Consider the following 22,362-nt stretch of genomic DNA (forward strand, 5'->3'; position numbering starts at 1 on the left):
TTCTCAATAAAGACTAGAAGAAGAGGCGTCTCAGAATCCCCATCAGCGTAATGAAAGCAAACCAAAACATACATCTTCACAACAGATTTAAATCGTTATTGTTAACAGACTAGAGTACACACACACACACACACACACACACACTCTGCTAAACACTCTCAGCAGCTTCCCACTCTGTCAGCATGGCTGGTGTTCTTGCCAGGAACAAGAGGTTTGTCCTGGCAAATGAGAGCGGAGGAAAGGGCTGTGGATGGGCAAAATGAGCGACAGAAAGAGGGCATGTTGATTATGTACGCTATGTGCTGTGAAGTGTCTGAGTATGTGTGTGGAGAGCGCCTTAGAAAAAAAAAATGAAGAGTATTTCGGTTTCAAGAGTCACGATGTGATTTGCGGCACGTACTAGGTTTGCATCTAGGATGGTATGGAAGGAAGTTGTTGACTCTGGCCTGAAGTTTAAACGAATGATGGAAAATAAAACATGTTCGGCACGTTGTATTGATCATGTCCAGTTGTGATACTGACATGCTTGTAGGTCAACCTCCCTGGAATCAACTGGAATATAAATTAAATACATTTTTGGCAGTACAACTTTTCCGTTTTTTGTCAGAAAAGCTCATTAAACTGCATTAACTACACCTATTTTATATCATTAGATAAAGCTTTATTCAACTATATTTTAGGAATTCAACAATCTCAGTGAGCACGAGGGACGGCGCAAGTAGCTGGAAATATAACATGTTATTCTGTGACCCTTTATAACACTCACAATAAACCATCAAAGGCAGCGATAGACCAGCAACTTCCGTGTTCTGAAAGGTAAAATGACTGTTTTTGCCAATGGAATCTGGTGACTTAAAGAGCTCACTGACAACAAGGTAAAGCAGTGAACATATTCTAAATATATAATACCCTAAAAATGTTTTAAGTGTGACTTTCTTTCAGGTGGCTAAAATACATTTAGCTGCTTCCCCTGACCACAGCAGTGCACGGCTTAGCTTCTGTGCTCCACACTATCCCTTTAAGGACTTGTTGATGCGGTGTTTGTACTTATTTGTTTGCCCGTCTCTGCAGGGGAGCAGTCTCTGTGTGAGTGTGCCTCTCTTCTGTCCGTCCTGATTGATGCTGCAGAATCACTTTAGCATTTAGAGGGGATTCCCATGTTATTTTTAAGAGGGATCTTTTTGTCCTTGTGTAAAACTCTTGCCTGGTCCCCCTGACCGCATCCTTTCAGGACACAGGCAGATGCAGTTTGTGTATCTGTCCGAGCGTGTGTGTGTGTGTGTGTGTGTGTGTGTGCCTTAGGTATTAAGTACACTGGTGGAAATGTGTGTCTGTGGAGCAGTTATTTTAATCTAAAGGACACAGGCAGGCAGTCTGTATGGGCTATTAATTTCAGAGCGACATGCACAAGTTCAGACACTACTTTCCGCCTCACCTCTCAAATTCACGAGCAGCGACGACACACACACACACACACACACACACACACACACACACACACACACACCCACAGTGGGAGTGTTACAATGGATGATGTTGTCCAAGCGTGTGGAGGGGGGCCTCTGCATTCGTTACTATAAATGAATGACGACCCAATTACTGTCCCACTTCCCCACTAGGAACAGACGGTAAGGTTAGACACCCACCAGCCCCCCCTCTGAGATTTCAAACTAACAACTGACACAAATGCACTTCCATATAAATACTTATACTTGGTATAAACAGTCATGCAACGTAGTATAGGAGATGAAATAAAAGCCTTATTTTTAACATTAATTTTCCCCAGTCTGTCATGCAAGCACAACAACACGCATCCACCCACACAGAGTTAAAGGGTGTTTCTCCGACACCAACAACAAGCAAGGTCAACATCTCAGGCAACGTGGGGCAAAAACCTCTGCATGAAATTCAACACTCAACTCATAACTTCACCTAAATTTGCTTCAAATCTATTCGTACCGGCAGCGTTGACAATTTGCGAAAGTTAAGAACCATGTTCAATAAAAAGGTTGGAATAGATTAACGGCAGCTCATTCTTCCGAGTCCTGTGTGAATGTAATCATGACGGAAACAACCAAACGCCCCCAGTGTGTAAAGGTACCAAACTACATGAACAATCGGTAAATTAGTCTCTAAAAGAAGTGAGAATTGGCCAAAGAAACATTGACTTATGGTCCTCATAAGTAAAGAAATACATTTTCCTCCTCACCTGGCCAGGCCCATGCAGGAGTCGGTCAGCGTCGTGGATGAGTTGAAGTACTCTCTGGCAGCAGCCAACACCAACTCCAAGCTGTTGTCGTAGGCCACCTTCCGAGCGTAACCTTTACTCCGGAAAGACGAGCTGACAGGAACATCCTGGCTGACCTGAAAACATTAATATAAAATTTAGAGATCAATGAGACTACAGCATTAAAATTCATAATGGGTGGCTTAATATCTGAAGATCCCAATGGGCAGTGTGTGAATGTGAAGTGGAGTCGCGAGTCATGTTTAATATACCTTGGAGCAGTGCATGAGCTGCCCTGCCAGGCGTACGTTCTCAACGCGGCTGGAACACAGCAGGGACTGAACAAAGACCTGCGGCAGTCAGGGAGGAGAAGGGATATTATGCAGAGAGAGATGCAGTTTAACTGAGCACTGTTGAAGTCTGAATTCAGCGGTTCAGGAGGTGGAAACACTCAGCTCAATGTGTGAATTATGGACTGAAGTGTCATTTCAGTACGAAATTTGCACTCCGACACCTTGAATTACACCTTTCGCTTTTTTTAAATCAACATTAATCTTGGAATGGAAGCTTTTCTTTACTATGTGCATTTCGAGCTACATGTAACATACTTATTCTGTATAGGCGGTTATATATTGCTTCATGTTAATATTGTAGGCCTACGGTGCCATTATGTGATTACATACTTGATCCCTGCGGGTCTCCTTTCTAATAATATAACCTGATGAAGAAATGTAGATATTGAATATCTCTGACTGCAAGTGAAGAATACGGTGCGTGGGAGCACAAATCCAATTCTTCGGTGTATTATTCTTTAACTGTTTTTACCTGGTGACACGTCTCCATTTTTAGACAGGTGTAGACATTCTGCTGCATGTCAAGCAGGTCCTGCAATAGACCTCTCCACACCGTCTCACTCACTGGAGGGTTTCTGCACACACACACACACACGCACACACACACGCACACACACGCTCAGTATGTTCCTGGGATGTCGACAGACATTTGTGTTTGTGAGTGTGTTTTGTGTCTGTCCTTACTTGCGGCCAGTGTGGCGGCACAGTTTGACCATTAGTTGATGCGCTTCCTCTTCACTGGTCTGGCTGTTCTTCACATATGAAATGGGTTTCTGCAGGCCATGTTTCTCCAGAATCTCCACCACACTATTAAGGAAGAAGCCACACAATATAGACTCACTAGTGTCATAGAGTAGGTATATAATTAGGGCTGTGTATTGGCAAGAATGTGGCAATACGGCACAACATCATGATACAGGGGTAACGATTCAATATATTGCCATACTGTAAGCGAGGCGATATTATGCTATTTTTTAAAATCTAATCTTAGTATGAAGAACACATCTGAGTAAATAAAATGTGCTACGTTGGTGTGGAAGGATCACATGGGACACCGTCAGCCATGATTCTTTTGCATGTAAACTATTCATTTAAAATCAATAGTGATTTTGAGGATCGATTCAGTGTCATAAAACATAATATAGTCTTGAAGTGTATCAATATTTTCTCTGTGGATTATATTTTTGGCTTTTGCCTTTAAGAGTACAGCTGAAGATGGACAGGAGAGGGGGAGAAAGAGAAGGGACGAAATGTAGTGATGAGAGTCGGATTCGAACCCGGGCCGCTGCGAAAGGACTCAGGCATAGTACAAGGCACGCCTGCTCTACCAGTTGAGCTACCGGGTCAACCCTTGATATATTCTTACACTCCTAAATATTATCATACAATAATAAATCATACACACAGAGAAAAGGAAAGCCGCACAATAACAACACAGACAAACACAGTTTGAAGTCACATTAATTAACTCGTTCTTCCAGAAAAAGCAGAAGACAGGATGATTGGCAGCGGGAGGTATCACCGTAGGAAACGGCAAATAAGAAGCAGAAATGGGGTAAGAACATTTTAAAAAGCCCTGAAAAACTCAAGGCAAAGCACAGATGAGAAATACAGAAGATGTGTACGCTCTAAGCTGTTCATTATTTTGGCAGCAGAAAGTCATTTGCAAGCCCCGGTGCAGATGGAGAAAGTGTAGAGCAACATCATAAACTGCACGCCAGCAACGGTAGCACCTCTCTGTAAGCGTGCGCTTGTCTTGGAGCATGTGAATGCTGGCAGTCTAATATGACCGAGGGAGAGAGTGTGCGTGTGTATGCATGCGTATGCGTGTGTGTGTGTGTGTTGGTGTTAGATTGGCATGGCACCCCAGTCTCAACATGGTCGTGCTGCTACAGATGTTTGCTCTCTGCTGCAACTCATTAGCATAGTAAACAGGTGACTATGTATGTGTGTGTGAATGTGAGCACAGGGTAGGGAGACATACAACAAGCCTTGATATTTACAATGTGTGTGTGTGTGGGGGGGGGGGGGGGGGGGTCGGGGTGTCTGCATGTTCTATGTGCAAGCAAGTGGTAGTGGCAGCAGCTGAAAACAGCTTTTATTCTGGAGGCGCTTGGAGAGCAGACACTTCACATTAATGCCTGATTCATCTGGTGTGTGTGTGTGTGTGTGTGTGTGTGTGTGTGTGTGTGTGTGTGTGTGTGTGTGTGTGTGTGTGTGTGTGTGTCACAATGCTTCAGCACAAAATATACATGAACATACTTTCCAGGCTCCCAGGGGTGCGTTTGTGCATGGTAGTGTGTGCCTGCGTGTAAATATATGTGAATTATTTGTCTGGAAAGGCCAACACAGGCCTTTGTGTTGCTGCTTCTTCCTCATCATCTACATTTCCTTTAGGCTCCCACCCTCCCCCTGCCTTCATCCTTATCCTCCTTCCTTCCTCCTCATCACTTCACTGTTTGGAAGTTCACCCTGAGGGGAGGGGTGGAGGAGAGAGAGAGAGAGAGAAAGAAACGTAGGTGATTTTAACCTGTAACAGAAAAAATGCCTGAGGCTGTTTGAATACCATGAGACAAACAGAGGTCCTTTGATATCAAGTGTGTGTGCGTGCGCGTGTGTATGTGTGCGAGTGTGTGCGTGTGTGCGAGTGTGTTGACTGCACATCCATGTCTCCTCTCCTTCATAGAGTTTTCAATCAGGCCCATAATGCGGGAGGGAAGTAATAAGCATTGCTACAAAGTGAACATTTCCCAAGCAGTGCAGCACTAATCACCAAACTGATGGGCTCCTCCTCAGCAATTTAGATGCCTTGCTAACGGGCTCAGCAGGGATGTATGGATGAAGAGCCGCTGTGAATCTTTGTTTTGGTCAACAAAGAGTCCAAAAAGATATAAAATTAAAAAACTCTTGGAGAAAAGGAAAAGAGCAGCAAATCTTCTTATCTGCAAGCCTGAAACTAGCCTGCACACCTGGGTGGAGGAGAAAGGGGGGATGACAGCTGAAAGATGGTTGCGGGTGTGTTGATGTACCTGAGATGCTTCTCAAGTTTGTCCACCTGATCGTGGAGTGATGCGGTGATGTCCGTGCCTGGTCTGTAGGATAAGACAAAAACAAAAGCACGGGTTATTTTTAAGTTCATGTCATTAAAAAAGGAGTAAAAAGTAGAACACAAAAGGATAAACTTAATTTAGTGTGCATGACTTCCTGTGTGGGTAGTTATGCTCTGTTATGAGTGTGTGTGTGTGTGTGGCCTACCACTGTGAGATTGTACCGATTCCCTACTAAAAATAAAATCCCATGATGCTTTGCCTTGGGGCAAAGGATTCTGGGTCAGGTCCCCGACTAGAGTTCTGACCCTGATGAAACATCCTTGTGTGTGCGTCAGTGAGCGAGTGAGTGTGCGAGTCTGTTTTTGTGAGCACATTATCGCTCAGTTTTCACACACATAAAATCTTGACCTCTCAATCCATTTCTCTTCTTCCGCTCTGACAGTCTCTGCTGCTCCACCTCCTGCCCTTCCTCTTTTTAATATCCTTTTTCTCCCTCATTCTATTGCTCTCTCTCCTTCCCTCACTATCTAATCCCCTGCCCATTTCCGCATTTCCCTCTCTCTTAGGGGTGAATGCACATCACATTCTTCAGAGCAGACCTAATTAAACTGTCTCAAAAAAAAGAAAACAGAAAATCTGAAAATTGGGTTGAAACTACTAAGTCATGGTTTCTCTCCTAGCTCGCAAATATGTAATATTCTACGCTGTGATGGCAATTCTGGAGATTAGTAAGTCAGAGAAATCGCTCCTGGGAGAAATGTGAAGCTGAAGGCATTGCATTTACAGTAGAGACTTGCAGTACTGCTAATCCAAACACTGCAGAAAGAAAGCCTGTCTGAAAAAGTGAAATGCTGAATATGAAATGTGAAGATACAGAAGGACACATGTATGTGTATTATATTTACTCAAATATTTGTACAGTAAGACCTTATGTTGAGTAGTTAATAAGCTCAATTGCAGTATTAAATGAGAAAATACATCTTAATAGCACTGAATATGTCGGTATTTGAGCTTGTTTGGTATGGAGTAACCAGCTGTGACTTATATAAGAAATATAACATGGAATGTATCTGAAACGGCAAGTGATACTGCCACATTGGAGTCAATAAATGTGCTCAGTGAGATAAATTACATTTTCTTTCTTGAATTGAATCAAACCACTGAAAACCGCATGTCCACCTCCTCGTCCAAATTTGTCACCATAAGCTCTTTATCTATCTGAACACTTAAAAAGAGCATGAAGCAGACCACGATCGGTCAGTGTCTACTGTTTTTATAGGGACTATTTCTTTTGTAGAAAGTAGTTCTAATGAAAACAGTTGTCAGCGAGATCTGTGGATTCAGAGTTGCTGGAAGGACTTCATGCTGCTGAGAGTGCAACATTGTTCAATGCTGTCAGTGCAACAAACATAATTCCATTCACCTAAACTGTATTAGTGTTGCAGTAAAAATCTTTAAGACATCTCTAAACCTGAACAAATAAAACAGAATCGAACATAGCGAGATTGAAAAAACACCAGCATCAACTGACTGCATGTTATCACCTCACTAGCTAGCTAACTAAACTCAAAGGTAATAGCAGTACCAAACACATCACTATTGCTCATTTATAACCTAGTTACATATTCAAACTTTACAGATAGCAGGATTAGTGTACAATTAATTAGTGCTAATAGTTGTGTGAGGTGATTTTTAACATTCTTAAAATCTCTTAGCTGCTCATCAGTGTTAGCTAGCTTGCTAGCGAGGGAATAACCAACCATTTATAATATGCTAGATGCTGACCGTTAACAAATAGCTAAAAAAGTCTTATAAAACGAAAGAAAATGCCACAAAAAAAAAAGATATACGTTTTGATTTGTTTGCAATTTATGTAAACTGACACTGGGAATGATTTGTTTGCATGAACATTAGCTTAACGCAATTACAGCTCCAACAGTATGGCAAAGGAAAATAGTGGAACAAAAGTTCAAGCCACAGAGTTCACATTGTACAATAGCAACTACATTTATAGCAGATTAGTCTTGAGATGCATAGCAAGACACCTTCAGTTGCATTAGACTTGTTCAGTTTAGTACAACAATAGCCTACGCCTTGTATTTTATACCCGTCTTATTAGCTTGTTTACATTTTTCATTTGGCTCTCTAATGACTATTAATTGTATCTGGATGTCCTTTATGGGCCGTATAAATAAACTTGCCTTGGTTGAGAGAGGCCCTGCTCCCAAACATACCATAATGTCTTATTTCATTGCAGTTATCCCCTGCTGCAAGTGTGCGGTTGAAAAGCATAACATCACAGCACAGACCACCGCAGCGCAGCCAAAGCGAGCTGTGTGAGCCAGTTGAAAAGGGCAAAAGATGCCATTGTTGAAAAGTAAGGTTGCTTCAGCCAACTGTCAAGGAAAAGAATGAAGCTCTCCTTGTCGTAGTAATTCAATTGTCCAATTAAAAGTCTTACAAGGTAAAAGGGCGATAAACAAAATGAAACTGGAAATAAAACATCAGCTTCTAAAGATATTAATGACTCATTTAAAACTTTCTACAATCATCTATACAAGTCAGAGCCACCATGCGACCCAGAGATTCAGTAAAAAAAATGGGATACAGTTTCCCTCTTTATCTGAGGAACAACAAGCTAATTTGGATGATCCAATACAATTATCGGAGCTGTCTGATGCCATGACTAGCTTGAAGGGTGGGAAGGCAGCAGGCCTTGATGGGATCCCCATTAACATTTACAAAGCCTTTAAAGAGAAACTGGTTGAAGAGACATTTGAAAAGAAAATTGATGCAGCGATAACAACAGATGAATGGGATCAGGTATGTCATGAAGCCCAGGTCCAAACTATCAACACCAGATGTATACTCCTGCGATAAAAATGGAGTATGCATACTTGTATATCTCCGTCACTATTACACCATGTTGATGCCAATAATCAAGACCAATGTGTGACATGTAATACTGAAAAGGGACACTGTTCCACTGCTTATGGGACTGTGGATCCCAATGATCAAAGAATTTGGGAAATATGTTCTTGGCATATTATCACAAATACTTTCAGTCAAACTACAAGCATGTCCACAATTGTGTATTCTTAGTGTGTTCTCTGAAACTCCAAGGCTTAATAATACCAAGAAAAAACATTGTTTTCTTTTCTTCAAGCTAAACATACAATATCTGTCTTTTGGAAAAACCCAGAAAAACCCTCTAGAAGTCAGTGGCTAAAAACTCTTATGTCTTGCCTTAGAGAAGTTAACCTTTACTTTTCAGTGTTTCCCGTAGGTTTACTGCTTTGGGGGGGAGGGTGCTGACCGTGCTGACCTCCGCTCTGTCTCTGACTGTAGGTGTGTGCGCGCGCGTGTGTGTGTGTGTGTGCGTGCGTGTCGGGTGGGAAGCCCCGCCCTTCGCAAAACAGAGCGAAGGAGGGAATGTGAATGCGCAAAGTAGACAGTACACACTGAAACGTGCACATAAATTAGATAAATAACATAAGCGTTTAGTTTATTTAATAAAAGAGCACCTGTCAATGTGAAAAGTGAGTTGTGAATATAAAACACTATTATTATTATTATTATTATTATTATTATTATTATGTACTACTATTATTTATATTTTTTGTTTTAGGGCATTTATTCATTCACTTGTTTTACTAAATAATGTCAGTTATTGTGTTGGAAAAACAAAATGCCAATACATATATATATGTATTAAAATCTAATCAAGGGTTTACACAGGAAGGAAAATCCATCTAAGAATGAGTCATTTTAATGTATTTAAAGTAATCAGACACTCTGCATGTCCATTTTATCAACTATTTTCTCTGTTGTACTTGCTTTGTACCCCTCAGCGTTTTACTACTGCATCACTCACTCTCCTTCAAATGCACTGCATTTCCACACAGCCTCGTGGGAAACTTAAAGGACGGGGCCTCTTGCCATATGAAATAAAAATGTGTTACAGAAGAAGTGGGAGAGAGAGAGAGGCGGAGACAGCAATAGACTGTAGCGAGGCTAACTGATGGCTCCTTGGAGTCAGAGTTAAGCATGAGAGAGAGAGAGAGAGAGAGAGAGAGAGAGAGAGAGAGAGAGAGAGAGAGAGAGAGAGAGAGAGAGAGAGAGAGAGAGAGAGAGGAGGAAAAGAAAAGGTGCAAAGGGAGGGAGGCAGGAACAGTGGTGGTAGTTAGGTTTATTGATGGGCCCTATGAGAGAGACGGAAAGGTGGGAGGGGTGAGACCAATGTGTGTATGAGGCGATGGTGGACTGCTTCAACAGATTTATTTAATGTAAACCATGATATAAAGATGTCTAAGATTGTTTGTAAACATGCATGGCTACATGAGTGTGTCTGTGTGTCTGACCCGTAGCCCCTCTGTGGCAGACACTCCAGGATGTCGTAACAGAGGCTGAGCTGGTCATCTCTCTCACTGCTGTAGATGCACTCGAGAGCGACCATCATCAGGTGGTCTGGGTCCCCAATGATCTTCTGCTGGCACTGGAGGAGAAGAAGAGAGGAGAGGAGACAAAGGAGGAGAGAGGACAAAGGAGAGAAGAGAGAGGAGAGAGAGAGAGAGAGGAGAAAGAGAGGTCAGTATGTGTGTATCGAGGCATGACTGACCCTGAGTATTTCCGTCCCTTTGAGTGTTTGTGTGCGTTTGTGAGTTTGTGTGTGTTTGTGGTGCATGTTTTCTAAGAGCCAGGAGACATGTCCTTGGCTGTGCCCTTATGGGGTCATAAATATAACATTTACAGCGTAGTGGTACGACACTGGCCCTGACATGGCACAAACAGCCAGAGACGCAGAGTGTGTGTGTGTGTGTGTGTGTGTGTGTGTGTGTGTGTGTGTGTGTGTGTGTGTGTGTGTGTGTGTGTGTGTGTGTGTGTGTACTTACGTCAGGTTTGGAGTGCTGGAAGATGGTGAGAGGCAGGCTGAGGTCTTGCTGGGCCAGGCTGACCAGGTATTCTCTGAGCAGAGATTTAGCAGCGCCTTCTTTCTGCCCCTCACATCGGTGAAGGAACGGCACCATCCACTGGAAGGTGTCTTTCACATAGCGCTCGGTGCTGGACTGGTGATAGAAAGACATTTACTTTAAGAAAAAGGTCATGCAGTGTATTAAAATGGATCTCAACCAAAACACAGCGTGAAATTGCTTTATCGTCTATTTTTACTCTCAATGGGAACACGATTTACAAAACCACCATCATGCTGTATTGAAAAAGACCTGAAACTGGAGGTTGAGATCATAAAGTGAAAATGTTTGCTGAGGTAATAAATGGGAGAAGTGAGAAGTTCTCATAGACTTCTATACACTTCTGTGAAGGTGTGATTCTACTTTGGATGGGAATCATTAATTTAATTGTATAGTATTGAGTTTGTCACTACTCGTTTTCTATGTGTTATGCGTATGTGTAGTCGGATTCTCTTATGAATCCAACTTCATTTCTTTCATAGAAGCAAGGAAAATTTGTTTGTTTGCCTTTTCTTATTTTTTACTATTGGACCGTACCTCCGGAGGCTGCCTCTCAACTGTTCAACACTTTGAACAGTTACACTCTTCTGCTCTAATGTCAGGGCTACCTTGGGCACTGCTTTTTTTTAACCGTACTTCTTCACTTCTTTGCACAACATTAATTTTGGATATCGTCAGGTGATCAATTTCTGCTTTCAAATGTCAAAATGGGTTAAATTAGACCGGAACAGAATGTAAGGGTTAATAACGCATTTACATGAAATTGTGGCATTGAATTTTACCTCAGCTGGAAATATAATTGCTTAAGAATGTGGGTGGGTTGTGATTTGAGAGGATGCGACAGCTCTGTTTCAGGATCCACAGACTAAAAATTAGATTTGAAAAAATTTTGAAACGCAAACGTGCACACCCACAAACAAACGTTCAGCGTCTCTGATAAAGAAAGACATCCGACGCGGGCAAACAGGGAGATTAAATCTAGGCGAGTTTGGTAAACATTCTCACACACACACACACACACACACACACACACACAGCACCCAGAGGGAGTACCAGTCAAACAGCATGTGTTAGTGCAGTCAACAACATTTGCTGGCTGCCTGCCTGTATGGCGGATCCTACTGGCAGTGGTCCTCACAGGCTAAAGCTGGCAGTTATTAGCTACAATTTAGAGGACAGCTCATATTATGTACTCTAAAGGGACTTGTAACTGTAGTAGCTGCCGCAGACTAGCTTTCATAGCTCTCTCGCCAGTGTTGGATGAAAAGTTTGTACTCTCAAATGTCAGAGATTCCAGGAGTTAAAATAAACTGTTTTATAATAATAATATATTTGATTTGTTCCCTATTCAAGGGTCAATTAGAATACATCCTATTATTTTAGGCAACAACAAAGAATTAAATTAACCACACTATGGAACTTTAAAAAGGAAATATAATTTCTATATATAATAATTAGTTTTTTTTACACACTGGCAATAATTGTGTCGGTAGAGACTATTATAGAAAAAAACATAAATGTATTAATTTCCAAAATAAATATGTTTCAATAAATGTAAAGCCTGTAAGAAGACCGTAATAATGACAATGACACATTTTTATAACAAGATTAGGCAAGATTATCTCTCACAACTACATCATTTTGGATAAAGTAATGCTACATAAACACATGCGTTTGAAAACAGCAATTTCATCAGACTTCCATCAATAATGTAATGATATGAAGAATACGGATTTCACAACTCTCATATGAAAACATCATTTGTGGGAAAACACTTCCAGTGAAAAAGTAAATTGGGCCACTTACATTTTTCATGAGCAGGCGGAGCTTGTCGATGTCACTTAGCTGCTGCAGATCTTTAAGTGTCAGACTCAATTCACATGATGTCTCGTACACGAGTGTTTCCATGCTGACTAAGTCATCACACAAGAGCTCTAGCCCAGGGATCTCCCGCTCTTTCGCCAGGCGCACCAGCGACAGGGCGCAGTCCACCTGATGGACACAAAGAGATGCAGATGAGAAAAAAAAACTAAGCAAAAAATATTGTCTAAAGAGTGAGCTTCTACATCATGAGACATATTCTTATTTTCTTATGAGACTATCCAGCAGTTCAACTAGTATCTATTGTACTGATTCTGTAGTGCAGGGGTCGGGAACCTATGGCTTTCGATGACGCCATATGGCTCGCAGACAATTTTGAACTCTGTTTCACAAAGGGCGGGGCTTCGATCCCGACACAAACACACGTGCGCACACACCTACGGTCAGAGACAGAGCGGAGGAAAGGAGAGGAGTGAACAAAAAAAATAACCATGCACGCACGCACCCCGTCGCAAAATGTCAGGGAATCGTAGAAGTTAACAAAGCCCATGAACGTGAACACAAAAGTAGTGCATGGAAATCCATCCATGCATTGTCGAGACATTTTGAACCACGCTGGAGAGCATGAATGGCTGCACCTAAATGTATTGCCAATCCATCTTGTAGATATAGAAATATTGCACTGGATGTATAAAAAAAACTTTGACTTGCTAGTAGATTAAAGGATCAGGGAAACTCCACAGTCATGCAGCCTCTGGGCACCATTGTTATATGTCCCAGATTTGAACAGCAATCTATTTAGCAGATGCAAATACATTTAACTACAAATACAAAAATGTCAATCTTAAGGTGGCGCCAGAGGGAAAGTCAGATCGCCAAAGTCAGTTATCCTCTGGGCACCATGAATGTCTGTATAGAATTTCATAGCAATCCATTCAATAGCTGTTGAACTTTTTCAGTCTGGACCAAAGTGGTGGAGTGACTGATACTGTTATCCCTAGATAGACAACAACTAACCCTCCACAGCAAAGTTGTGTTTCATTGATGATTATTTACTCTTATTACCACCCTTTTCTCTGGTGGGCACTTGGCATTTTTAGGGTAAATTAACCAAATGTTACAATCAACAAACAGCCATATTCGGAGCGGTCCTACAGGATGATGAAATCACGGCACGCCATCTAATCAAGCGAACTCTAGAGGGTGGAAAAAAACAACATGGCCGCTGTATACTCCAATCCAAAGCAGTACAGAAGCACTATAGAAATCTAACATTTGTGAAACCTATAATGCTTAATTCTATGCACTATGCATCTTTCCGCCATGTGACAATCCAGTTAACCCAGCAGGAGAATACAGTTCGGAGCAAGGTGCAATGTCATTGAAAAAAACTGTTGCTGAGGTCGCTGAACTAGGACGTGAACAAAACAACATCACAAGTAATCTAAAACTAAATAATACCAGTCAGTCATTACTAATAACTAATCATTAGTCTTTGGACAATAAAACAGGGAAGATTTGGGCTTCCTGCTACTCTGATCGATAAAATTCCATCCAGAAGAGCAACCGATCGATGTGCGACCACCTATACGCTGGCAGCACGCCCAGCCAATCGATGCTCAGCCACCTGTGGATACTAACTAATCAATAGCAGATGCCGCTGGGCCCTGCAGTGATGATTGCTTTCTCTTCACCTTTCAGAGAAGGAAAGCCCTTCGGCAGAGCGGTTAGCGCAGCATCTCGCTTGTGCACGATAAACGCACGCGCACGAAGGGTCCGCAACCTTGTCGTCGTCGGCTGATCTCTCAACACATTTCCTTGCCGAATAAATAATTGCACGCTTCCACGAGAGAGAACCCGAATCACCTTGAGTCAGAGCCTGAGCAATTAGATACAACAAAAGAGAGAAGTCTATTGATCTAACGGTGAGTAAAGACCCTCCCCGTTCCCTACACCCCTCCCTCCTTCTCTGCTCTCCAGAGATAGATTCCCCAGCTCACCGCAGACAATTCCGATGTTAAAATCTCACACTTTTTAATTACAACCTCGTCTCCCGTGCCCTCCCCATCATTCTCTGCGCTGTGTAACACAACTCTCTCTGCGACATCTCTCTCTCTCTCTCTCTCTCTCTCGCCACCCAGGCACATTTCACAGACTCTTCAACTTGATTTTCCAACTCCATTTGAACTTTCTTTGTCTCTCCTCCCTGCCCTATATCGGCCCTTTCTTTCAAACATAATTTTCACATTATCTCCTTCGCTCTGCTCTGTTTTCTAACCTCCTCTCGTTCTTCCCACCGCCTGCAAGAACTCTAACTGTCGCCATGACTGGCCTCCATTTGAACTCCAAGTCTGGCCCTTTGCCTTCTCTGTATGCCCGTCTCCCCTCTGTGTCTGCTTTCCAAAAAGCCACCCTCTCATTTAGTTGCCAACAGTGTTTCAAACAACACTTGTTTTATTATCTTTTATTCCTACCCTTTCATCCCCTTATAACCTGTGATTTTCAGTCCCACAGACAGCTCTTTCCATGAGATTGCTTTCCTTTTTTATCTCAACATCTGTTAGCCCTGACCTCCCCTATTTTTGCGTTTGTAATGCACTTTAACATAACAAGGGGGATGTCGCATTGGCCCAGCATGTATCTCCTTTTTTCTTTCTTTTCGTTGCACTTCAATTCTCTGCTCTTTAAAACCCATCTCTCTCTCTCTCTCTCTCTCTCTCTCTCTCCCTCTGGGTGATATTGTCAATCTTCCCATTCAGCGACTCACTTCATGCACCTCTTTGACTGGCTTTAAACACTCCAGCTTCCTCTGTTGTGGCTCCTTTTAATCAAACCCCAATTTCCTCCATTAAAACGCTCTCCCAAGCATAAACACGGCCATAAACGAGAGAGAAGAAATGAGAGGAAAAAGTGAAGAGGGCAGGAAGGAGGGCAAATGGCAGCAGAGCTGTTCCAAAGTCTCTCTCTGTGGCGACCATTCGAGTGTGAAAAAGTGTGTGAGAAAGCGAGCAACGTGAGAGTTTGGGACGTTCCCAAGAGGAGCAAAGTGTGAGAGAGCAAAAGGAGATGAGGTCAATTTCAAAAGAAACGAGGCAGAGAATGAAAGAGAGAGCTGGTGTGATTCTTGGAGATAAACACTTTCTTTTTCACAGTCTCTCTTTCTCTCTCTATGAGTGGATGATGAAAGACACGATTCCCCAGTCATCTTCAAAGATGAGCAATGGACTCCCAAATCCCCTTCTCCTCCACCCTCCTTACACCCAGTGCAAAGGGATGGAATGGAGAAATGAGGGGGAAAGATATGACTGCACCCTAGTTAGTCCTTTCACAGAAGACAAAGAGAACACAGTGACAACCTTGATCCATCACTGTGAGCGAGATAAAGAGGGGACAGAGCTGCCATGTGGATAGTGTGGGTGGAGAGAGGGGGCAGCTCTGGCGGTTACATCCCATTACTCCACTAAACAAGTCCTATCAAGTCATATTTCCCCGTTACAGCATCAGAACGCAGATGACAGAAGCTTTGGTTACTCTTCATTAGAAGTCCATATGGTAAATATGATAATGGGTGTCACAGATAGGATCAAAGTGACCTTGACTGATGGAGGTTGGCAACATCTCCTGTCACATGTTTCTGCGCCAATCATCTAAAAGAGCAATGTGCAAAGGCAATTATTTTCACAATTGCCAGATGTCTATTAATTGAACTTCTGTCCTGCTGTAAGTTCCAATAGAGTAGTGAGAACCTCAACAGGCGTCTTTGCTATCAGCAGCTGTGATTCTGCAGAGATACAGTCTCCTGCTTATTTGGTTTTGTCACAGCTGGCAACCTGAAATCAACTGCCCGCACCTGTCTGGAGCAGGAGTCGATATCCATTGCTCTGCTTTGGTACCAGTCGGTCAGCAGCTCGATAGACGGTGCGGCTGTGCGGAACCTCAGCCGGTCTGAAGCCCCTTCATACAGGAAGCTGTCGTCATCAAACAAGTTCTGGTCCAGCATTGCTCTGAGGAAGACATGGAGGGATTAGATGCAAGTGTGAACATGTATTGGATCTATTCACTCTCTTTTCAGTGAAGGTGTAAAGGTAGAAAACGAGGAGAAGGACAAATTGAATGTCAAATCTGGTGATTGTCGATGTTTTTATAATATATAATATAATAGTAGACTATTCAACGATTCGATCTATGAAGCCTGATTGGACTGCCAATCTCACAGTCAAATTATCGCAGTGGTGGGAAAATGTGGCTGTGAAGCAAAAGATCATCCCACTCGGGCTACATGGGGCAGAATGTCTGCTTGGTTTCTCCCAATAAATCATAACCTATAGCCCATTTTCATATAAATATCAGCCTATTAAGAATACTGTTAATAGAAATGTGAAAACAACTCATGTGCTTTCAATAAATCTCCTTAGTGTGCGTGAACAAATCCCCATGTAGACTAAGTTGCAGTATCCAAACTTGCGGGACCATCGGAGAAACATCTTGGCGAAAGCCTCAGAAGGGCTGAATAACGACAACACAAGGCGACCGTTTCAAAATCAAAGAATACATGTAATAATAAGAGCACTGAGATAAGAACATAGCATTATCAGAGCGCTAAATACATTTTGAATTCTTTGTCAAAATCAGCAGGGAGCATAGAAACAGATTGCAGCGCTCTCTCTCGCTCTCTCTCTCTTTTTCGTTGTTCCCCTTCTGTCTGTGTATTGCTACAATGGTGGCCGAAAGTTCTGTTTACAACCACAAAAAGCAGGCTAAGAATCCGTGAAATGTTCCGTCTGTCGATCACCTCCGCTGCATTTCAGTACATCGGACAGAGGCACACCTACACACGCACTCCTGTACACAACAAACGGTGTCAATCAATGAGCAAAAACAAACAAAAAAACGATCGGTCGATGATCGGCAAGACTTGACCGATCAGATTCGACTATGTGAATTCTTAGTCTGGGACAGCCCTTGAATACATCCTAGCAACAAGTATTGTCTATGTAGCCAAAGTGTGATATTGCTAATTGCTCTGTGCCATAGAGCTTCATTTTAGTACAAAATCTATTAAAAACACATCAATGAGCCCAACTGTTGCGCAGGCCGACGTGTTTCTCCATGGGATGGGCACTTTAGTTTATTTTTTGAATCGGTCACACATTTACTCTCCTGCTGCTGTAAATACATTTTAGCATTTTCAATGATCCGTTATTAAAGACTTCCGTTTTCAGTAGCAACCAATGGGCTTGGAGTAGAGAGCATTGAGATCAACGCTTGATTGTATTCTTCTCGTGGGATTTGTTGAGAACTACAAAAGAAAATAGAATATGACCACCCTCATCCTTTCAGGAGGAGGACATAGGGTTAGAGCGAGAAGGCAGACGACACAAAAACATGAACAAATGAAAGACAAATAGGAATATATAAAATATAACGTAAGCGTGGGTGTCATAAGCACAGTCCTAAACATTGCTGCTATCCCACAATCACAGTATCATAATTTCACCCTGCAATCCTCAGCCAAAAACACATACCACAATAGCCAACTGATATTATGACTCGACACCAAAGAGCAATAAAATGAGCTCGCTAAACGAAATTGTAAATGAAGCTGGCCTCCCTACTGCAGCAAGCAAATGGCATAAATTGGCAGTGCAACAAGATTTGGTATTAGTTTGTTATGGTTCTGTTTCACATTTAGATAATAGGATGTCATGTTTTGTTTCACGTAATGATGCCAGCACAAGCATCTGGTCTGTACAGAGCTTGGATTTTAATAGCTTTACGCTGCGAGAGGCGTTGTTATCATGGGTACGGCGAGATTTAACTATCATATTAGTTTATTATAACGCTTAGTGTATAATGTGAAAACGTTAGGGTGTTTACGTCAAAGGTGATGTTGACCATTTACCTGCATTCCTCCGCCTCGCACCAGTCCAGCTCTCTGTGTCTCTTCTCGTCCCATGGAATCAACGACAAATCGCCTCCGACATCCATGCTGAGAGAGAAAGAGGCAGAGCAAGACTTGTAAGAAGGGAGGAGGAGAGCGATACTAAATTGGAGGAAAAGGGGTCAGTTTGGGGAAAAATATGATCAAGACTAAATAACAGAACAAAGACTGATGACCAGCCAAGAGTCAAAGAATAAGCCGCACGACACCTACCCACAGACCTCTATAATGGCACCTGATAAATCAGAAAATACATTTACTGTCTCAAACTAAACATGGTCATAAACTACCAGAAACCTCTGGTGAGAGGTAGCAGCATATGGGAAATGGAAACAGCAGAGCATAATAAGGAAAGAAGAGGTGAGGAAAAAAACTAAAAAACAAAGCACAGCAATAAAGTATTCAAAGAACTTTCGGAAAAGAGTCGTGCCTCGGTTGTAAATAAATAGGCAGCACTTTTATTTTCTAAACGCCATGTTGGTGCTAAGCTTTACTTCTTCCTGGTCTCCTTGAGTGTGACAGGTCTGAGGAAGATGAATAGGGAACACACAAGAAAAGAAACCAAAGTGGAGAGTGACTCTGTAACCTCGTGTGTCAGTGTTGACAAGACTCTGACACTTAGACGCGCATGCACGCACACGCACGCACACTTATGGATGCATGCACACAAACTGAGACACTGGAATGTTCAGAAGCAGTTTTATATCTTATTTTAGGATTAAAGCATTTTTTCTTGTTATCTATTTGTCTGTAGACAGAAAAATATGTAGTGAGGCTGTAAAACTCAAGGAGATAGCGCGGGCTACAAATCATCTATAGCTTTGGTGCAGTTAAAGGCCGAGTGCACTCGCACTGCAGCAGGCTTTTTTTTTTTTTTTGTAACACGACCATAAATTCTATTCAATCACAAAATATATAAGATGTGTCCGAGTTGTGGATGTGATTTATGTCAACGCGCAAAAGCAGGAAGATTTCTACCAACATTCCAGCACGAGTTCATCCATTCAGATTGGAGTTTTAACACCGAGACGACAGAGATCGAGAAGTCTTCCTCTAAAATGCCTGCAGAGAGTGAACCTCTGTCTCTCCTCTTTTTTCCTGTCGTTCCCCAACTCCCCGGTACTCTTTCCTCATTAAAGACAGCCAGGTTAGAGGGTGGAGAGTAAATATTGGTGTGAGAGCTCGGATATCGATGGGGGGAAATGAATTATTCCGCGCCCGCTCCCCTAGTCTACTTCACGTCAGCCTGAGAGTAGCGGGGAAGCGGAGAGGGAGGAAAATGGAGATGCAAAGCAAACTTTTGAGCCGGTGTTTTAGTTTGTTTTTATTTCCACCGGGCCAACCCTTTCAAGGTAGAGGCGAGGTTTTCAACAAAATATCACTAGTCAGCATTCTTCTACAGGTCCCCTTGCAGACTTGATCAATACAACAACAGGAGAATATTTTCCCCCTTTCAGATTTTAGTATATAGTGAGTGTGCTCCAAACAGATGGCGTGAGCCGACTCCGTCTGCTGCAGTGGAGGAGCAACGCGCTGTTGGGAGGAGCAGTTGGTGCTCACAGGCTGGAGAAAATAGGAAACTGCCCCACAGCGGCAGAGCCATGATGGATGCTCACTGCAGAGCCACAGCCACCTGACCTCCATACAAACTTAGACATGGCTAATAAAAAGGGAGCGTTGGTGGTGTAGCGTGTACTGCTGGAAGACGGAAGAAGAAGCATTTCTATACATTTAATACGTCTTTTAACTGCAGGGGACATCGGCCTCGTACTCATGCCTTTCTTTATACAAATGTATATGTGCTATATGAATACATTTTATACTGGCACAGAGAATATAGGTATGGTTGAAAATGGGGGAGACGGCGAGGGAGAAGAGTAAAATGGTAAAGCAATTTAGAGGTAACAAAAAAGGCAGAATGGATGGCTGGCTGCATTCATCAGTAAATCCAGTCTTTCACCTCTATTAGTGAACCTTAAAAGGGGTGAGGAATGACTTATTCCCCTCCAAAACTCTCCTCCATCATCTCTTTCTTACAAATCCGCTCCCTCCCCTTCAGCTTTCCTCCAATCCTAAAGCAGAAACGGTGAAGTGAAAACTTAGACGTGCAGGCGGACAAGTGCAACCACTGCCCCAAGCCTTGTACCATTTTAAAATGTTACATATTGGTTGCATGTAAATTTAGAAGTGGCAATTAAGTCTCTCTCCTTTTATGCCATTGTTGTGATTGAATATACCCTTAAGCTCTGCGTGTACACATGTGTAGTGTAAAGAAAGATTCCTGCCGTGTGAACGGTGACTACAAAGAAGAAGAAGTGAGAAAGACCTCCGAGTGCGCGCTCCGACCGAGGTGCGATTCCAGATTTAGGAGCTTTTCATTTGAAGTGTAGAGAGGCTTGAGACGTGTGAATTCTAGAGAGGTGTAAATGTTAATTATCAGACATCCAAGAGCGTATCTGTATTTTCACACCACTGCTTCTGTGTTTGCAAAGGGAATTAACAAACAATTGAAAGTAAAAAAAAAAAAAACTGACTTTATTTTAGTTGGGCTACATTTTCTAAACATCTTTTTTATTTTTAAGTTACTTTAATTGCCTTTTAAAACGACAGTGCTCACGATGGATCTTTTAATCCCATGTTTTCTGAATGAGGCGGCCCACAAAAAACTGACTGGGCTGTTTTATTTCACAGTTTGTGGGCTAGCAGGCACTCCAGATACTCAAATATATCTGCACTAAGCAAAGGAAATGTAAGTTTTTGATATGATATGTTTCCTTAAATGGATAATTTTTTGTTCCACAGTGCAGTCTAATAACAATTTTATAAGTACAACGGAATAGACAAGAATATAATGGTTCGTGTTTCTATGGAATTCAGACTACATAAATCATTACCCTCTTGTCAGTAAAAATACACAGGAGGCAATTTTTCTTTTCATGTTCCCTTCTTTACTTCCGCTGGATTGAATTTAATTGGAAGATCTCACAGAAAATGCATCTTGTATAACAGAAAGACAGGAAGGCAACACATTATCTTTGAACCTTCAGGGACTGGACAGAAATGATAATTTCTTGCTTTAGGTATTTTAACTCATTTAGACCTTAATGATACGTTTGCCTTTGTGTGTCTCACCGGGCTTCAGGCAGCAGCATGGTGTACTCGTGGGGAGAGGTGGTTTCTGGGAAATTGTGAAGGATAGCCAGTCGATGCTGGAGGAGATCGGCTCCGTGGTACGTGAACAGGATGTTCAGAGCCTGTACGTTACTCTCCTGTAGGCAAATAACAAGATCTGACTGAAACCTTTCAACAACTCCAACAGTCCTGAATTTATTGCAGAACAGTTGCATTAAACTGCATTTGTCTGATGTTACCCTGGCGTAGTTTCTTGCTGACAAAACGATATTTTGACTGCGGAACTTCTTGAAGAACTCTGCATCATATTTCTCCTCCGCTACGTGAGGACCGCCAAGTATCTCCTGGAGAGAGAGAGAGAAGAGAGAGAGAGAGAGATGAGAGAGAGGAGAGAGAGAGAGGAGAGAGAGCTAGAAATTAGAATATAAGAGAGAGGAGAAGTAGAGATTGTTAGAGAGAGAGATTCTGTACTTTCTTCGTTAGGAGAGAGAATAGAGAGGCCGCGTAGTCGAAGAGCAGACGAGCTCTCGCATCCTATTCGGCGGTGTCCGCTAGTGCCTCGGCGCGCGCGCGCGCGTGTGTGTCGCGCTCGTGCGCTCGGCGGCGCGCGCGCGCGCTCGGCGCGCGCGCGCGCGCCGCGCTCGGCGCGCGCTCGGCCGCGCGCGCTCGGCGCGCGCGCGCTCGCGCGCGCGGCTCGAGCGCGTAGCTCGTGTTAGCTCTCGTCGTTTCGCGGCTCGCGCGCGCCGCGCGCGCGCGACGCTCTCGGTCGAGGAGAGGAGAGAGAATACAATTGTAATTCATAAAAAAAGACATTTGTGAAGCAGAGGGTTATCTTTCCAGAGAAAATAGTGTGAGTTGGTTGAAAGTC

General features: G+C 42.7%; 1 protein-coding gene across 1 annotated transcript in view; it reads right to left on the reverse strand.

The window, feature by feature from the left end:
* The window catches only part of nbas (NBAS subunit of NRZ tethering complex), a 152,932-nt gene that overhangs the window by 96,675 nt on the left and 33,895 nt on the right, over positions 1–22,362 (reverse strand). The window contains 12 exon segments of the mRNA XM_029462672.1: positions 2,210–2,364; positions 2,500–2,577; positions 3,053–3,155; positions 3,265–3,387; positions 5,610–5,672; positions 9,992–10,125; positions 10,523–10,696; positions 12,407–12,592; positions 16,272–16,425; positions 18,324–18,410; positions 21,495–21,631; positions 21,734–21,838. Coding sequence (XP_029318532.1) covers positions 2,210–2,364; positions 2,500–2,577; positions 3,053–3,155; positions 3,265–3,387; positions 5,610–5,672; positions 9,992–10,125; positions 10,523–10,696; positions 12,407–12,592; positions 16,272–16,425; positions 18,324–18,410; positions 21,495–21,631; positions 21,734–21,838 — 1,499 coding nt within the window.

The sequence above is a fragment of the Cottoperca gobio genome, chromosome 24 (genome assembly GCF_900634415.1).
Source record: "Cottoperca gobio chromosome 24, fCotGob3.1, whole genome shotgun sequence".
In the NCBI taxonomy this organism is placed as follows: domain Eukaryota; kingdom Metazoa; phylum Chordata; class Actinopteri; order Perciformes; family Bovichtidae; genus Cottoperca; species Cottoperca gobio.